A 15,860-nucleotide genomic window follows, 5' to 3' on the forward strand; every position below is an offset into this window, starting at 1 on the left:
AGAAGGCTGGATTCTATTATTATATCTATGTTACAGTTGGAGAGACTGAGGTTCAGAAGTGTACTCTCTGATACAGTAGCCGATAGTCATACATTGCTATTTAGATATACATTTAAAGTAGTTGAAATAAGAAAATTCAGTTCCCCAGTCTCGCTAGTCACATTTCCAGTGCTCGATAGCCACACCTGGATGCCACGCTGGATAGTGTGGCTATGGAAGAATTCCATCGTGGCAGGAAGTTCTGTTGGACAGTGCTGCTCTAGAACAACTCTGAGCCCCTAATGTACCCGGAAGAAACTGCTGTCTGAGAAGGGGTTTTCCCCAAGGCACAGCATGAGTCGGTGGTAGGACTGAGGCCAGAACGGCAGCTCTCTGCTCTCTCCCTAGGTTCCTCTCTCCACTCCTATCCAGGCAGAGAGTCTTCCCCCACGGAGGGCCCCTGAGTGAGATCCTAGGGAGGGCTCTGGGCACCTAGCTAGACGCCTTGGCTGTGGGCATCACTTTTCTTGTCTTATAGCCAGGTAGCTTGGCCTCCCTGGAGCAGCCGGGCAGCTAGAGGGGAGCTGGTATCATGGCCCCCACCCAGGAAGCGTCCGATTTGTTGGCAGAGACCTGAGTCCTGACCTGAAGTAGAGGGGACTTAGAGATGGGCATTTCACATCCCAGCCAGGAGGCAGGGAAGGGCAGCTGGGAGCTGGAGGTGCTGGGGAACGGGTCAGGGAGAGGCTGGTGTAATTTGAGATTTGCACTGGCTGAAAAGGAGGTCAGATGTGGGTGGGGAAGGAGAGCGGTCATCTCTGGACCTGGATGGAGCCCTGCTCTGCAGGACATCCAGGTATGGTTCCCAGAGTGGCACTTCGAGCAAGAACAATACCTGGCAGGTGAGAGGAGTCTGCCTCATTAAGTAACCAAGGCCATGCCGGAGTCTACCCTAATTGGGAGGTGGTTCAGTGTGTCCCAGGATTCTGTTTCTTGAATACACTAATTGAGCACCTGTTCTATACCTGGCATTGTGCTAGCAGGGCAGCTTAAGAGCTGGCTACCTCTCAAGGAGGGGCCACCCTGCCCCTCCTGCTCTCCCAGTAGAGTGACAATAATTCCTTTAAATATGCACAGCCTGGGTCGGCCTAGCTCAGGGTTTGGATGCTGATGTCTGGAGGGCCCAGCATATCCACCCAGCTGTGTGCCAGCCCACAGATGTGTGTGCGTCACAGCTGGGTGGATGTGCTGGGTGCCCCATGTGTGTCATTGCACGTGCATGAGGGTCTGCATCTACCATTTCTAGGATGATCCTGTAATTTATTATCTGGTCTGGGACACTATGCTGAAAAATGGGGATAAACTCGGGCCATTCCTGGCAAACTGGGTCATACAGTTGTGCTAATTATGGAGGCACTCTGGCATGAAACGAAACCTCCGAGAGAGTTCTCTGCGACCTTCGCACACGGAGACGTGGAAACCCTAGAGGGACACGCGCACACATGCGCACAGATGCTCGCGCCAGCCCACACGTGGCATCGTGGATTCTCCAGGTTTCCTGATTCCACTCCCAGCTCCCCAGGGGCCAGCCGGTAGTTTTGCAAGGAGTTTAGCAGCTGCTTCCAAGCCCTGGTTCCAGCTGTAAATTAAATGGGGTTTCACCCTCGCCTGCTATTCCACTTAAGGTTGCAATCAGGCCCATTAGGAAAGGAGGTCTGTGTGTTCCCTGGTTCTTTCTTTTAGAGGGTTCTTCTCTTCTGGCCTGGCCTGCTGGCTGGTGTGGGGTTTCCCTAGAAGCTAAGGCCAGGGAAGCCAGGGCAGTGACATGGGCCCTGGGCTCCTCAAGGCCCTAACGTGGCACTTGGCCCTGCCTTGCCCCAGAGCCCTGCTAAGTTCTGTGGGGAAGCAGGAGCTGGAAAGAGTCCTGAGGGGGTGCTGGGAGACCCCCTGGCTCTGCCAGCTAATTTGCCGTGCCACTCAAAGGAAGACTTTTAACTTCTCTGGCCCCAGTTTTCTCACTTATCAGATGGGAGTGATGATGACACGATAAAATTAATCTCCCCTTATAGACCAAGGGTCAGCAAGCCATGGCCCACGAGCCAAATCCAGCCTTGCGCCTGTTGGTATAAATAGAGCTTTATTGGCACAGCCACGCTTGCTTGTGTGTGCGTTGTCTGTGGCTGCTGTCCTGCTGTGGTGAACAGTTGCAAAGGCCAAAGTGTTTACTCTCTGGCACTTTATGAACAGAGTTTGCCAACTCTTCAAGAGCACGTGCCATGTGTCAGACATTGCCTTCTTCTCTGTTCTCGTATTATCTCACTTAACTCTCCTAGCAACCCTAAGAGATGGGTTTTGTCGGTACTTCCATTTTATAGGTAAGCAAACTGAGGCACAGAGAAAACAAGTAATAATCATTCTAGCTGTGTGTCCTCACATGAGTATTGTGAAAAATCGTATGGATGATGATGGGGCCGTGTGGAGTTTGCAGCACACTGCTCCGCATTGCTGTGTTCTTTGGGTGTCCGAGCAAAGCCTGTAGTGAAGAAGAGATCATGGCAGGTCAGCCAAGGCCTGTGCTGGTCAGTGTTTCACAACCGGCTTTCCGGAAAAAAACCCAGAAGACAAACCCAGCCCTCGTTTGTAGCGTTTACTCCTTTCCATGGTGTAAATATCTCTGCCGCGATCGAGTCCAAGCCAGCAATGTGACATCGTTGAACGTGGAGATGGGAAGAGATGGGCACTGCACTACAGTATTTCCACCCCACAGATACACTAGACGTAAATCATCTTAGAAGCAAGATAATAGTAAAAGGTGGTAAAATAATTAGAAAGTGATGAGTCTAAGTATTTATCAACTTTGTTTTTTGAATTAATTTCTGTACTTATATGATTTAATTTTTTCAAATGGCTGTTTAACGACTGGCTTGCAAAATGGCTGAAAATTTAATAATCTGTTTTTATGAGACATGCAAATTGTCTCTAGCACCTGCTACTCTGGGGGCGGAGTCCCCATTCCTGTTTACGTAGGTAAAGAGATGGGGGCCTTTCAGCAGCAGCTCCCTTCCCCGCAGGTCTTCACCTGTGTTCTTTGGGTCCATCATGCATAGCAATTGAGTTCTCCCCATAAAGTGAGGAGGGCAGCTGGCCCCTCCACCAATCTGCTTGATTCTCCTGGTGAAGAGGGTGCCCTGGTAGGCACCCAAGATATCGTTGAGGCTCTGATGTTTCCTTCTTGACCAGCATGGGTGTGGCTGCCATGGCTCTGTACCCTGGCTGCTCGGCCAGGACAACCCCACTGTTCAGCCTGTGTCTTTTTGCTGCATCGACCTCTGCTTTTGCCCTTTCTGTCCCCCACCTGCCTCCACTTTATAGATCCTGAACCAGACTACTAGGCCCTGTGGGGGGCAATGTGCCATTGCCAGAGGGAGGAAGTGTGTGTGTGTGACAGACATCCTGGGGAGCAGAAGGAATCTCAGACATGCTGGTGGGCCTGTGCTGGTCTTGGGTCCAATTTAGGAGGGTTGAGGAGTCCCTTTCATGGACTGCCTGTTTCCCCAGAACCTGCCTATCTCCTCCCACTGTGGTGGCCACACCGAGGTCCTGGGGGCATGAACACTCGCAGACTAAGGTGGGCTTGGCTGCTAGCTCTGGGGACCCCTGGGGGAGCCCCATGGCATCTGGGAGGGAGATAGTTCCTCACACTTCTAAGCTCAGGCTCCCCTAGGGAGCTGTGGCTGCCAGCTGGGCAGCAACAGTTGGAGGCCACCCAGTCCCCTGGGCGAGCAGCAGGATCCCTTACACAGCTAGCCCCAAGATGAAGCGCGTGGCCGCAGACCATAGGGCTGCCAGCCCCAGCCTGGGAGTCTCACTGACATGAGCTATGGAGGCAGGAATGTGACTGTGGGAAACCCAACGCCCTGGGCCTGGCCCTGGGGCTGGGGAAGAGTGTGTGTGGAGTGGGAGTGAAGGGTGGCTGGGTGGAAACCAGAGCATGAGCCACCCTGCAGCTTAGCTCTGCCCAGGGCTCTGAGTGGGAGCAGAAGGAAGCCAGCCCTCCATCTCCTAGTGTTGCCTCCCCACCTCCCCAACTCGCCCCTCTAGCCAAGCCTTTCCCCTAAGCTCGAAGGCCAGCCTCCTGAATGCTGCTGCTCTCTCTGTTTTAGCACCCTTCCTCTTGCCCCTTCACCTGGGAGCCTTCCTGAATGGGACCTTCCAAAGGCCCACCTCATTTCGTTTCGCACCACAGATGGCCCCACCCTGGGGTGCAGTGAATCCACATCATTTGTGCTTTCTGTAGTCAGACCCTGAGCTTCCTGAGGGTGAGAGGGTGCTGTCTGATCCACAGTTTTCTGTCCTTTCCCCTGGGACCTTAAGTCCGAGCAAGTGCTGTACACCTGGCTTAGGGCAGGGAATGCTGGTGATTCATGTGCTAAGTCTTCAATGGATACCTACTAAGTACTAGATGCTGGGCTGGGTGCAGGGGATAAAGGAGTGTGCATGCCTTTCCTGTACACACAAAGAGATGGATGCAGGAGAAAAGCTAGGAAGGGCCGGTAGGGGCCAATGATGTAGGCAAGGCAGTCAAGGAGGTATCCAAGCCTTAGTGATTACTGGGCTGAAGGAAGAGCTCAAGTTAGCTCATTGGGGAGGACATTCCAGATGGAGAGAACAGCCTGTGCAAAGGTCCTGTGGAAGAGAGAAGGCGAAGGTTTCCAAATTTACAGAAAGCCGAAGGGCAGAGAGTCAGATGGGGAGGGTATTGTTTAACATGAGACCGGAGAGGTGGAAAAGTTAGACTGACAAAACTGGCACTGTTTACCGAATGCCAGGGACCTGCCAAGGGCAGTAGGTGCATTTTATTTAATTTTCACCAGTGGTTCTCAATTGGGGGTGATTTCAATCCCCCAGGGGACATTTGATAACGTCTGGCAATGTTTTTGGTAGTCACAACAGCGGAGTGGGGGGCGGTGCTTTTGGCCCCCGGCTGCTGCTGAGCATCCAACAAGGCACAGGGCATCCCCACAATGAAGAATTTTGCGGCTCAAAATGTCAACAGTGCCAAGGTTGAAAATCCCTACACTTTTAGTAGTCCTACGCAGTGGGTGTTACCACGATTGCCACTTCGTAATGAGGAACTCGAGTTTCAGGAACGGGGCTTCCTTGTGGTACTCCAGGTCCCCTTTCCCGACCCACACTGTGAGTTTCAGGCAAGTTTCTTTCCCTTTTGCCTTCCTGGTGTCTGACATGGAGTCTGATGCCTGGGAAATGGCGCTCTGGACATTCTCTACATGGGAGCCTCAGGGTCTGTAAAATGAGTGAGTCATTCTCAGTTTTCTACTCCGTGCACATGAAATGTTGCTACCCATTGCAAGTAGATCTCTGCAGCCTTTTCTTTGTCATGCAGTATTTCAGCTGCTTTGCCTTCGTGTGCCACAGTTTCCCCATCTCTAAAGGAAGGCAGTAACGGTCTCTGTCTGTAAGGTGCTGTCAGGATTCGGCTCCTTGTTCTCAGCTCTTAGAAGAGTCCCGGGGCGTGTTAAGTGCCATGTACCTGGGAGGGTGAATGTTAAAGGCGGCAAGTCCATGCCCATCATGCTGCGTCTTCACTTACATCCTCTTCTCCCCTCTGTTTACATCATCGCTTTCTTGGGGATCCTTCCCTCAAGTCAGGCTCCACCCCCAGAAAGTTGCTTTAGCTCCAAACAATTTCCTCCAGGGAAAGGGCGATTGCATGACGAGAGAGGGCGAAAGTCTAGGACGAGCCCCCCATCTCTGTAAGTGCAATCGCCCAGGTAAGGGCCCATGTAAGGGCGATTGCACTTACAGAGATGGGGGGCTCGACCTAGACTTTCTCAATTTCAGTAAGTATTTACCGAGGGCCTCCCCATGCCGGGCGCTGCAGGTTCTGGGGACACAGCAGTGCCCTCGTGGAGCCCATGTGTTATGGGTGAGGTAGACAATCGACAAAAACGTTAATATTTCAGACATTTGGGGTAACAAGTGCCGTGATGAAAATAAAGCCACATAAGAGGGTAGAGTGAGACACTGTGGGAACATGTGAATGTGCGTATGTGGGGGTATGTGTGGGTGGGGCAGGGTATGTGTGTTTGTGATGTGTGTGGGGTTGGCGTGTGAGTGTATGTGGGGAATGGGTTGCGTGAGCATGTGGGGCGATATGAGGGTGTGAATGTGAAAGTCATTTCGACAGTTGGTCAGGGAAGGCCTCTCTGGGGAGTTGACATTTCACGTCTTTATGAGTAGTACCCATTTTCCCACCTGAACGCGGGAAAGGCCTGGCATGAAGTCGGTGTTCAATAAACATGGGTGGAATGTCACAGGGAAGGACTGGCGGGAGGGAGATGCTTTCCAGAAGCTCCCAATCAGGTTTTCCTGAAACCTCAGTCTTCGCTTTGAGAGCAGTTCCCTGAGTGGGAGCCCTGCACGTCCACATGGAAAAACCACCGTGTACTTCACAGTTGAGATAGCGTAACATTAGATTACCTGTGTTAATGCACAGGGTGATCCTCTGACCCGGGTGACGGGCTGGCCTCTGTCATCAGCTCTTTCCAGAGCTTTTACTGTTCTCACCTGATGCCTGTGCTCATTCATTTGTTCATTCATTCATTCACTCATTCTTCAATTATTTATTGAGCACCTACCATATGTGGATGTTCTGGGCATGCGATGGAAACCTCACAGAGCTCTCAGTGGGAGGAACTGACAGGTAAACAGGTATTTACAATGGGGTGGTAGGTGCAGTAAGGGGAAGTTCAGGCACTGTGGGAACACATGAGAGGGGTACCTAACTCATCTTTGTAGGGTGACCTTGAAGATGAGACTGGGCACCTGAGGAAAAAGACAGGGGAAGAATAGGGCAGAGAGACCTATGTATAAGAGTCATGGGGCAGGAAAGGGAACCCTGGGGGGTTCCAGCAGGTTTGAATATGGAAGCCAGTGGGGTTGTGGGTGGTTGGGAGTGTCCTGACTTCTGGAGACTTACTCAGAGGCCATGGCTGGGTTAAGAGGGAAGATGTTCTCTCCTCTGCTCCCAGGGTCTGAAGGGGGTGCGTGGACCCTTCCCCCTGGAAGGGTCAGAGGATGCAAAGATGTTGTCCAGCCGTGAGGGTGGAATTCCGCCCTGGGTGGGAACCAGGGCAGCTGTGGGACCCTGGTTAGTGAGTGTCCACCAGCCCAGCTCCTGGTTCTCCCTGCTTCTTCTCAGCAAGCCCCATGGGCTTCTGTGAGCTAGGGGAGAAAGGGAAAGAGGAGGCAGGTACCCACCTGGGCGACAGATGGGGGTGGAGGTGGCAGAGTGGTGGACTGGAGGGGAAGGGGACTGATGGAGGCTGTCCTCTGGAGGCAAGAGCCTGGGCAGTGTGAGGAGCATTCCCGGAGGCAACACTGGTTCCTCCCTCTGAAGGATGGTCATTCTCAGTGCCAGAGCCTGCTCTGGGCCAGGCACAGAGCTAGGCTTGAGATACCTGGCCTTGGCCTTTCTGGAAATGCCAAGGAGGGGGACACCTTTTCTAATCGCAGGCGGCAGCCCTGCCCTTGGACAGATACCCAGAAAGTGCTGCCAAAGCCCCAGACAGAGGCCTTTGGTGGGAGTGGTGCTGACGGGAGGCGGCTTGAGGAGGCCATCTAGAGGAGGTGTGAGGTGAGTGGGGATGTGCACTGGCAGTGATCCGCAAGCAGGGAGGTCCCTGTAGGCACCCGGTCGGTCGGAGAGAAGGAATTCTAGGGCATGTGGGAGGCAGAGGCGGGCTTGATTCTTGCACTTGCCTCAGCACCCTACTTACGGGGGTGCATGTGTGTTGCCAGGCTGAGGCGAAGGGGCTGTGGAGTCCTTCCACCCCACCCCAGCTGAAACCCCTTCACCCGCCTCCCCATAAAGTGCACTGAGCTGCATTTGCTACGCGTTGTTGCACCTGGGCTGGCCGAGCCATTTCCAGCGTCCTGATCTGCTTTCCTTGGCGTGCCTGCACCTCACGCCTGGGGTGGCCTGCTGGGCCCCCCAGGTCCAGCCCTATGTGCAGCCTTGCAGACTCTGAAACTGGGAGCCATTAGCTGCTGGACTTGGCGCATGCTCTGGCGGGATGCCAATGTAGTGTGGCCATGCCAAATGCCTCTCCTGGTGGGAACCCAGGACGCCTGGGGTCCACCCTTGCCTGGGAGGGAGGATTCAGGCATGGTGGCCTTTGGGTTTGTCTGTAGTAGCCTTCCCTGTCTGCAGGATGACATCCCTCCCTTTCATCCTGCTCATGTGTGTGAATATGGAAAGAGACTGATTGCTCGATTGATTGATTTCGATTTCTGCCCAGGGCTGTGGCTCCTGAAATGTCCACTTTTCCAGCTCCTGGAATAATTTTGAACAAAGATGGGATATATGAAAACCACCTCTGAGTACAATTGCTAACTTCGTAGTTTATGACTTACCCTCTCCTGCCCTGCATGTGCCTTATTTCTCTCATAAGATCATTAATAACAAACTTTTATTGAGCATTTATAATATGCCAGGTGGTGTGCTAGGAACAACATATAATTTATCTCATAATAATCACGACAACTCTCTGATGATACTATAGAATTTTCCCAAATTTACAGAGACTGGTTCAGAGAGGTTAAGCAATCTGCCCAAAGTCACACAGCTAGTAAATGGCAGAGCCAGAATTGGAAACCAGGTAATCTGGTTTAGAGCTCGTGTTGAAGTTGTGGCCAAAGGAAGGAGGTCATTGCGTCTCCCTGTCAGAGAAGGGGGTGTCCTGTGATGGGACTCACAGCCTGCCCCATTGTAGCAGAATTTTGGTGAGTCCTCCGGGAGAGCAGATGAACATGTCTTTTCTGCATGTGTGTTTTATGGGCCCTTTTGAAGGGATGGAGCAGAGGAAGACCGGCCTACCTTTAGGATGCATTTCTTTGATGACCCAGCGTGACAAGGGCAGGACTGGGATGGTCGGTGGTACTTCTGGCTAGGGAGTGGCATGAGCTTGTGATGTGAGTCTGGGCCAGCTTTGAGGAGCGTGGCCTGCCTGAAGCGGAGGGCTGGGTTTGAGGGAAGCAAGCCCAGGTCATCGAGGGTCCGACTAGGCAGTGAGAGCCACCAAAGGGTGTAGGCCAGGGAGCCAGATGGTGACTGAGGGTGATACTGCTGGTTCTGGCTTTGGGTGTGGGTAGATCAGAAGTGGGAGGGCCAGCATCCAGAGAGGCTTCTAGGACAAGGGGTCTGGAGCTAGGTCCTGAGGGTGGGTGTGATTTGGGAGTTAGCCCACAGAAGTAGTTGCGTGCTTTGTATTTGGAGGCACTGGGGGACTGTGTAGCTCTAGGGCCTTGGGAGAGGTCAAGATTCCTAGGAAATGGCTGCAGCCAGGTGGCCTCTGGGCACTTAGCAGTGGGCCTTGGGAAGTGGCTATTTTGAGAGGGCCTGGGTGGGATGAACAGGCCATCCAAGGGGAGGCAAGAGTTTTCTTTCAAGGATGTGTGTGCTTGTGTGTTAGGAAGAGGGACTGGGCAAGGGAATGGGGTAGGTGACAGTGTGGGGAGAGGGGAGAGGGACTTGGAGAAATCTGAGTGACAGCAGAGGTAGCAGACAGCATAGGAGGGCTGTCCAGCTCTCCTCCGCCCTCCTACTGGGCCCCTGGCTGCGGGAGGCTGGTGGGCCTGACGTCATTGGAATCCAAGTCTGGAAGGCTGGCCTGGGGTGCTACTGGGTCACCAAACCCTCCAAATCACATAGGACCTCAGTGATGGCAGAGGTGGCAAGGAGGGGTCAGTGAACCAGGGAGGTGGGCATCTTGTCCAGGGAAGGTGGTTTATGGCCCAGTGGTTAGAGCCCAGTGGTAATAAAGACAAGGGAGGGGAGGGACTCTTTAGCTTTCTGCACAGTAAACTGGCAGACTGACTTCTGAGCCTGAATGTAGACTTACCCCATCTCCTGCTCCTGTCCCTGACCCTGGCCTCAGCCTGAGCCTGGGGACCCAGCTCAGTGCCTATGTATCCCTGGCACTAGCACTGTCCCCAAGACACACAGGGGTGGACAGAGATGCTAGACTGGGCCCTCCAGACTTAAGCTCCTCTTAACTCATTCCAGTGGACAGATCACCACTGGATCGTCCCCTGAGAGCCTCTTAAAATCCTTCCTTCTATCAAACTCCAACCTCTTGAGCTGAAAGAACTCAAACTTCCATTCTGCCTTGTCTGGTCTCCACTAGAGATGGAGAAGAATTTCCCTGTGGACTTGATATTGGAGTCTGTGGACTGTAGGAGAGGATGTACTTAACACCCTATAGTGAAATTCGAGGCTGATGGCCCAGCTCTTGGCAGCCAAGGAGCATTGTTTAGAGGTCTCCTAACCCAGGGACCCGACTCTCTGGGCCAGTCACCTAGCCACTCCCAGGCTCGGGGTCAGAATCTGCTCTGACCAGCTTTGTGTCTCCAGGGCGGCGTGGTGGATGACAGGAGTGAAGATTCCATGTCCATCTCTACCTTGAGCTTTGGGGTGAACAGACCCACGATTTCCTGCATCTTTGACTGTAAGTGATGCTTGGAGGTATCTGTAGGGTGATACAGACCTTATTCTTCTGTCTGAATGGGGTTATATGGTCAAGTATATATGTGGGGCTGTGGAGAACTGAGTCTGTGTGCTTTTTGGTAAGTCAGTCTCTTTTGGGGTGTGTGTGTGTGTGTGTGTGTGTGTGCGGGCGCGCGCACGCGCGCATGTGCATGCACACATAAGCCCGTCTATACATGGTGTGTATGTGTCAACTCTAAGCTTCAAATCGGGCATTTAAGGCCTTGTACATTCTGGCTTCCCCCATCATCTATTTGGCTTCTCTTTCTCCTCCTCTGCCCCTCTCCCCAACACTTCCCAGGCCTAAGGACACCTCACTCTCGTGTCCACCTTTGAGCTGTAGTCTGTTCTGACCTGTTAGTGGCTCACTCCTACAGAGTGTGACTTGTCACTTCTATTGTTTATCTCCTCTGTCTGCTACTTTTTTAAGGCACAGACTCCACCTTCCCCTCTAGTCCAGCTCTTCGCTACCCCAAGCCCCTCACCTGCCATCTCTGTTTCTTCCTTGGTGCAGATGGGAACCGCTACCACCTACGCTGCTACATGTACCAGGCCCGGGACCTGCCCGCAATGGACAAGGACTCTTTTTCTGGTAGGTGGGAGAAAGTAGGAGAGCCAGGGACCAGGGACTGAGAGCTTGGAACTGAGCCATTGGGCCTTTGGACCACAGGAAACACAGCACATGGCTTCTCCTGCAGGTTGGGGGCAGTGTTTGCTAGGTTTGTGAAGATGGCTGTTGTTGCCAGGGTCACTGTGGCTTCTTAATTGTCAGGTGACTCTGCAGGGTTTGGCTTTGCTGACCATCACTTCCTTCTGAAAGCCTGTCTGGCCTTGGCCCCCTCTCTCCTGGGCCTCCTGCAGCCTCCTACCGCTATACCTGCTCCTACTCAGGTGCTTCGCTGCCCCCTAAGCCTGATGTTCCCAAGAGTCTGTCCGTGTCCACTTCTTCGGGCACTGGTGTTAGGAAGCTCTAGTCCTTAGTTCCTAGGAGCCCCTTATGTTCAGCCACATCTTAGGTATCTCCCCCTGGATGCCTCAGAGGTACCTCAGTTCTTTCTGTCCAAACTGAACTCCTTGTGATACCCCCAAACACACCATCCAGGCCTACTTTGCATTCCTACCTTGGTCCTGGTGTCACATCAGCATGCCTATTACCTATCATGTTGGAAACCATCAGTCACCCTCTTGTTGATTCTGGCTCCTGAATCTCTCTTGGAGATGTTCCTGAGAACTGGCCTTGCCCCTTCATATCTGGATACTCTGGTCATCTCAGGGCCTCCCTGCTGCCTTCCTCACTGCCCCAGATAGATCTGGTCATGTCACTCCCCTGATTTCATATATAGACACTGATAGATAAATCCCCAACTCCTTGGCTTCGCAGACAACTAGCTCCTTTGTGATTTGAACCCCATGGACTGTGCCAGTTTCCTTCCCTGATTCCCCTTCATCCACTAGCTCTGGCCCCACCACCTTTTATCAAAATTTGTAGTGCTCTTTCGTATTCCTGGCCTTTGTACTCAGTGTTCTCTCTGCCTAGAATGCATTCCTTTCCTATTTTTAGCCCAGCAAACTCCTACTCATCCTTCAAGTCCCGGCCCAGATGCCCTCTGACTCTTCCCCAAGCCGAGCTGGTTGTTTCTTTCTCAGCACCTGACCCACTGCCTAGATCAATTGCCGTCTGTCTCTGCCACACGCTTCACACTATGACTGCGAGCTCCTCATAGAAGAGGCCGTGTCTTACCCTTGAACCTGCAGCACTTGACATCTAAAGGACTAACACTTACTGAGTGCTCACCATGAGCCCAGGAGCTTTACTATTGTTCCACGTAACCCTTGCAACTCTTCTATGAGTTATTTAACATCCCCATTTTACAGATAAAGAAACCAAGACTCAGAGAGCTTAACTCAATTGCTTGAGTTAAAATAGCTTCCAAATCTTTGAGTAGAACTGAGCTCGTCTATGAAAATGACCTTCTGTTCACAGGATGTGGCTGTCGCTTATAGCCATCCGCCTGTCCTCCTTCCCAGCCCCCTCCCCTCCCCACACGGAGGCCACTCTGGTGCCTCCTCCCCCCAGCGGCTGCGCTTTCTTGCATTCCTCTCTCCTCAGGGGCCCGTTCTCCAGCTCTGCAGCCAGGCACAAGGTGGATGGAGCAATTTCTTTGTGTCGTGGGTCCAGGGTTCTGAGAGTGCCCTCTGCAGAGCATATGCAAAACCCTCACTCACGGATTGGCAGGTCACGGGCAGCTACCTGCAGCTGCAGCTTCCTGGGAAACTGCCAGCAGGCTTTCTGACACTTAGAATGTACCCTGAGAAAAAACGAAGTGGACTAATTCACAACCTTGTTTCCTCTTCCTTTGGGGGAGGATGGGGAGTAGTGCGGGTGGCGAGGTGGGGCCCAGGTGGAAGGCCCCTGGTTCTCTGTGGGACCGGCTGGCAGTCGACCCTGCAGGGAGAGAACTCCTCCAAGGAACCACGCTAGGAGTCAGTGTGCATCTCTGGGGACTGCAGCCTGCTCCAGCCTGGTGCTGGCCTGCAGAGACGTCACACTTTCCATTCTGGCCCCACCCCCTCCCCCAAATAAACATCCCTTGAGCGTTGAGGGCACTGCCCAGGGCTTCCTCAGAGGCCACTGGCTTCTGAATGAAAGGCCTGATTGAGCAGCTGCTGGAAAGGAAAACAGCAGCCAACACGGGTGAACCTATAAAACCCAGAGTGTTTATTTTCACTCCCAAACCCTAAACCAAAGCAATTTCTCCCCTGGAACTGACCCTGGGGCGGCTGGCGGCCTGAGGCTGTGCATGGCCACCGGCTGGCATTTCTCAGAGGAAACTCATGTGTGAATCCAGAATGTCTGGGGCCAGGGGAGGGTCTCGCACAGAGTCTGTCGCTAGTCTCGAGGTCCTCTCTGCCTAGTCTCGTGGTCCTCTCTGCCGGCAGGGGTCTGGGGCAGAGAAGGCTTTCTTCCTGTTAACTCTGAGCTGTGGTGCTCTGGGCCTTCCCCCACGGTGACCAGTTCAATAGGTCCCCAGCTGTGATCTCTGCTTGTCCCTGTATGGTGGGCCTTGGGGCTGTCTGGAGACAGGGGCTATGTCTGCTCCTTTTCCCTGGCTGAAGGTATAGAGGAAAATGCAGGGATTGCCCAGGAAACTATTGGTTGAATAATACTAAACTCAGTCAGGAAAGAGAGACCTGTCGAGATGTTGCTGTCCGGCCTGAGGATATCACCTTGGGTGGGTTTTAGTGTAGGGCCAGCACAGATCTCTGGACCTCTGGAGGGGCACGTGTGGCACATTATGTGCCTCTGTGGCCTGTGTAGCAATTGGGCATAAAAAATGTCAAATAATACTTAATTCAAATGGTGTCGAGTTGGGGTTGCCACTGCTTGGTGAGCATCTGGAGAAGGCACTGGATTTACTTTGAATGGAGAAGATATGACTTCAGAGGACTTGGAAATCACATGTCCGCAACACCATACCTAATGGGCGGCATCACTCTCTGAAGTTGCTCTTCATCGTAGACTGATACTTCTCAAACAGAATTAAGGAGGCAGCGTCTGCTTTGCCAAATTGTCCTCTCAGGGAATTCTGCTTTGGCTCTCCCACCGCTGGGCACCAGCACTGCTGTGGTGTGAGAGAACCATAGCTCTGCTTACGGAGCTGCTACCAAGACTGACAACCCCTGGGCAGCTCTTTTGTGAGCTCACTACATTCCAGGGGATGGCCCTTAGCATGAGGGACCCGGAGACTCATCTCTGCGAGACTGAAACATCGGTGGGCTCCGGGAGCTCGACCTGGCTCAGAGAATGAGAGATGGCGGGTAGACCAGATGCCAGGTTATTAATTTACAGGGGCATGTATCTGTCAAGAAAGTGAAGGTCTTGTGCTCTCTTTGTTGGCCTTATGGTTCTTGGGAGGTAAAAGCCGTGTCAGTTAGGTGGTCCTGAGGGTGTGGCTGCGAGGCCAGGATGAACCGTGATGAACCGTGGCTGCCCCGTAGCTGACGTCACCTCTATGGGGATGAGTGCTTTAGTGTTCCCCCAGATCCAGACTTTGTCCTGGGTGGAGCTGGGGCGTTCTTGCTGTTGGATTTCCCATGTCTGGACTCCAGTCAGGGCCCACCCCCTCTTTTGAAGCACAGCTTTCTGTTAAGGCTGGCTCTGGTTGGGGGGAATTTTCCCATTGAGCTTAAGGAGCTGTTTTCCAAAGTACATTGGAGGCTTGTGAAATGCTCCACTTAAAAAGGGTTCCTGAGTAAGAGAGACTGGGAAACACTGCACACTTAGAGATTTACAGCGCACAGTGGCACTGAGCGGCTCTGACGTGGCTGTAGAAAGAGGAGCCTGTTTGATTGTTTAGTGCTCATTAGCTCTCCAGAGAACTCACATTTCGAAGAACACATTTTGGGAAACAGTGATCTACAGGACTCAGTCCAAATTGCTGAGCATAAATCCAGGACCGGTTGGGATTGGTCCACCTCCTCCTCCCTCCTCCATCCCACTGCCCTCGGTGCTCCCTTGCTGTTTCCACAGTGTCTGTGCTATTTGTTGCCGTTGATCTTCTGTGCTGGATACCTAGACACCCTCTTTTCTTTGGCCTGCCTTCGTTACTTCCACATTTTTGAGACGCAGGGTAGGAGACCTCCTTGGGGAAGACCGACTTGGTGTCATCAGGCATCTCCCAACCCTAGCACCTTATCCACTCCGCTATTAATTCGCACATCACCTTATATCATAGCTGTCGTTCGGTTACCTCTTCCAACCAGTAGTCGCTATCTTTAGAGCCTGGATTGTGTCTCATTCATCTTCATGTTCCTCGCACCATGCTTACCTACCACGTGCTGGTCAGTCAGTAATTGTGTATTGAATGAATGATGGATTATAAATAACGCTAGAGTGAACGTCTTTGTACATATAACTTTTTGGTTAATTTGGATGATTCCCAGGAATATGGGAAATAGGGTATAAACAGTTTTATGTTTTTCTAGGCATACTGCCCAATTGCTTTCCTGAAGGGTTGCTGAATTGCTTCCAGCAATAAAGAAGAGTACCTATTTCATCAAATATTTGCCAACATTGAGTTTTATAATTCTAAACAATTTTTCTTAATTTTATAGGGAAAAAAATGCTGTATTATAGTTTTCATTTGCATTGTCTTACTAGTGATCTAGTCCACTCTCTTTCAAGAGTCTTTTTCCTATGAGCATGGCATGGCAGAAGGAGCACTGGACTAGGAGTCACAGTGTCTAGTCCTACCCATGTGTGAGTGTGGACTAGTGACTTAGTCTTCCTGAGGCAAACTATCTTCTGACAAGT

The 15,860-nt window shown here is 52.3% G+C and overlaps 1 protein-coding gene across 1 annotated transcript in view; it reads left to right on the plus strand.

The window, feature by feature from the left end:
- DYSF (dysferlin) overlaps positions 1–15,860 on the plus strand; it is a 187,089-nt gene that overhangs the window by 96,313 nt on the left and 74,916 nt on the right. The window contains exons 33-34 of the mRNA XM_039852517.1: positions 10,415–10,508; positions 11,061–11,138. Of these exons, the coding sequence (XP_039708451.1) occupies positions 10,415–10,508; positions 11,061–11,138 (172 nt within the window). The remainder of the gene's footprint in view (positions 1–10,414; positions 10,509–11,060; positions 11,139–15,860) is intronic.

This window comes from Pteropus medius, unplaced genomic scaffold (genome assembly GCF_902729225.1).
Source record: "Pteropus medius unplaced genomic scaffold, Ma_sr-lr_union100, whole genome shotgun sequence".
In the NCBI taxonomy this organism is placed as follows: domain Eukaryota; kingdom Metazoa; phylum Chordata; class Mammalia; order Chiroptera; family Pteropodidae; genus Pteropus; species Pteropus medius.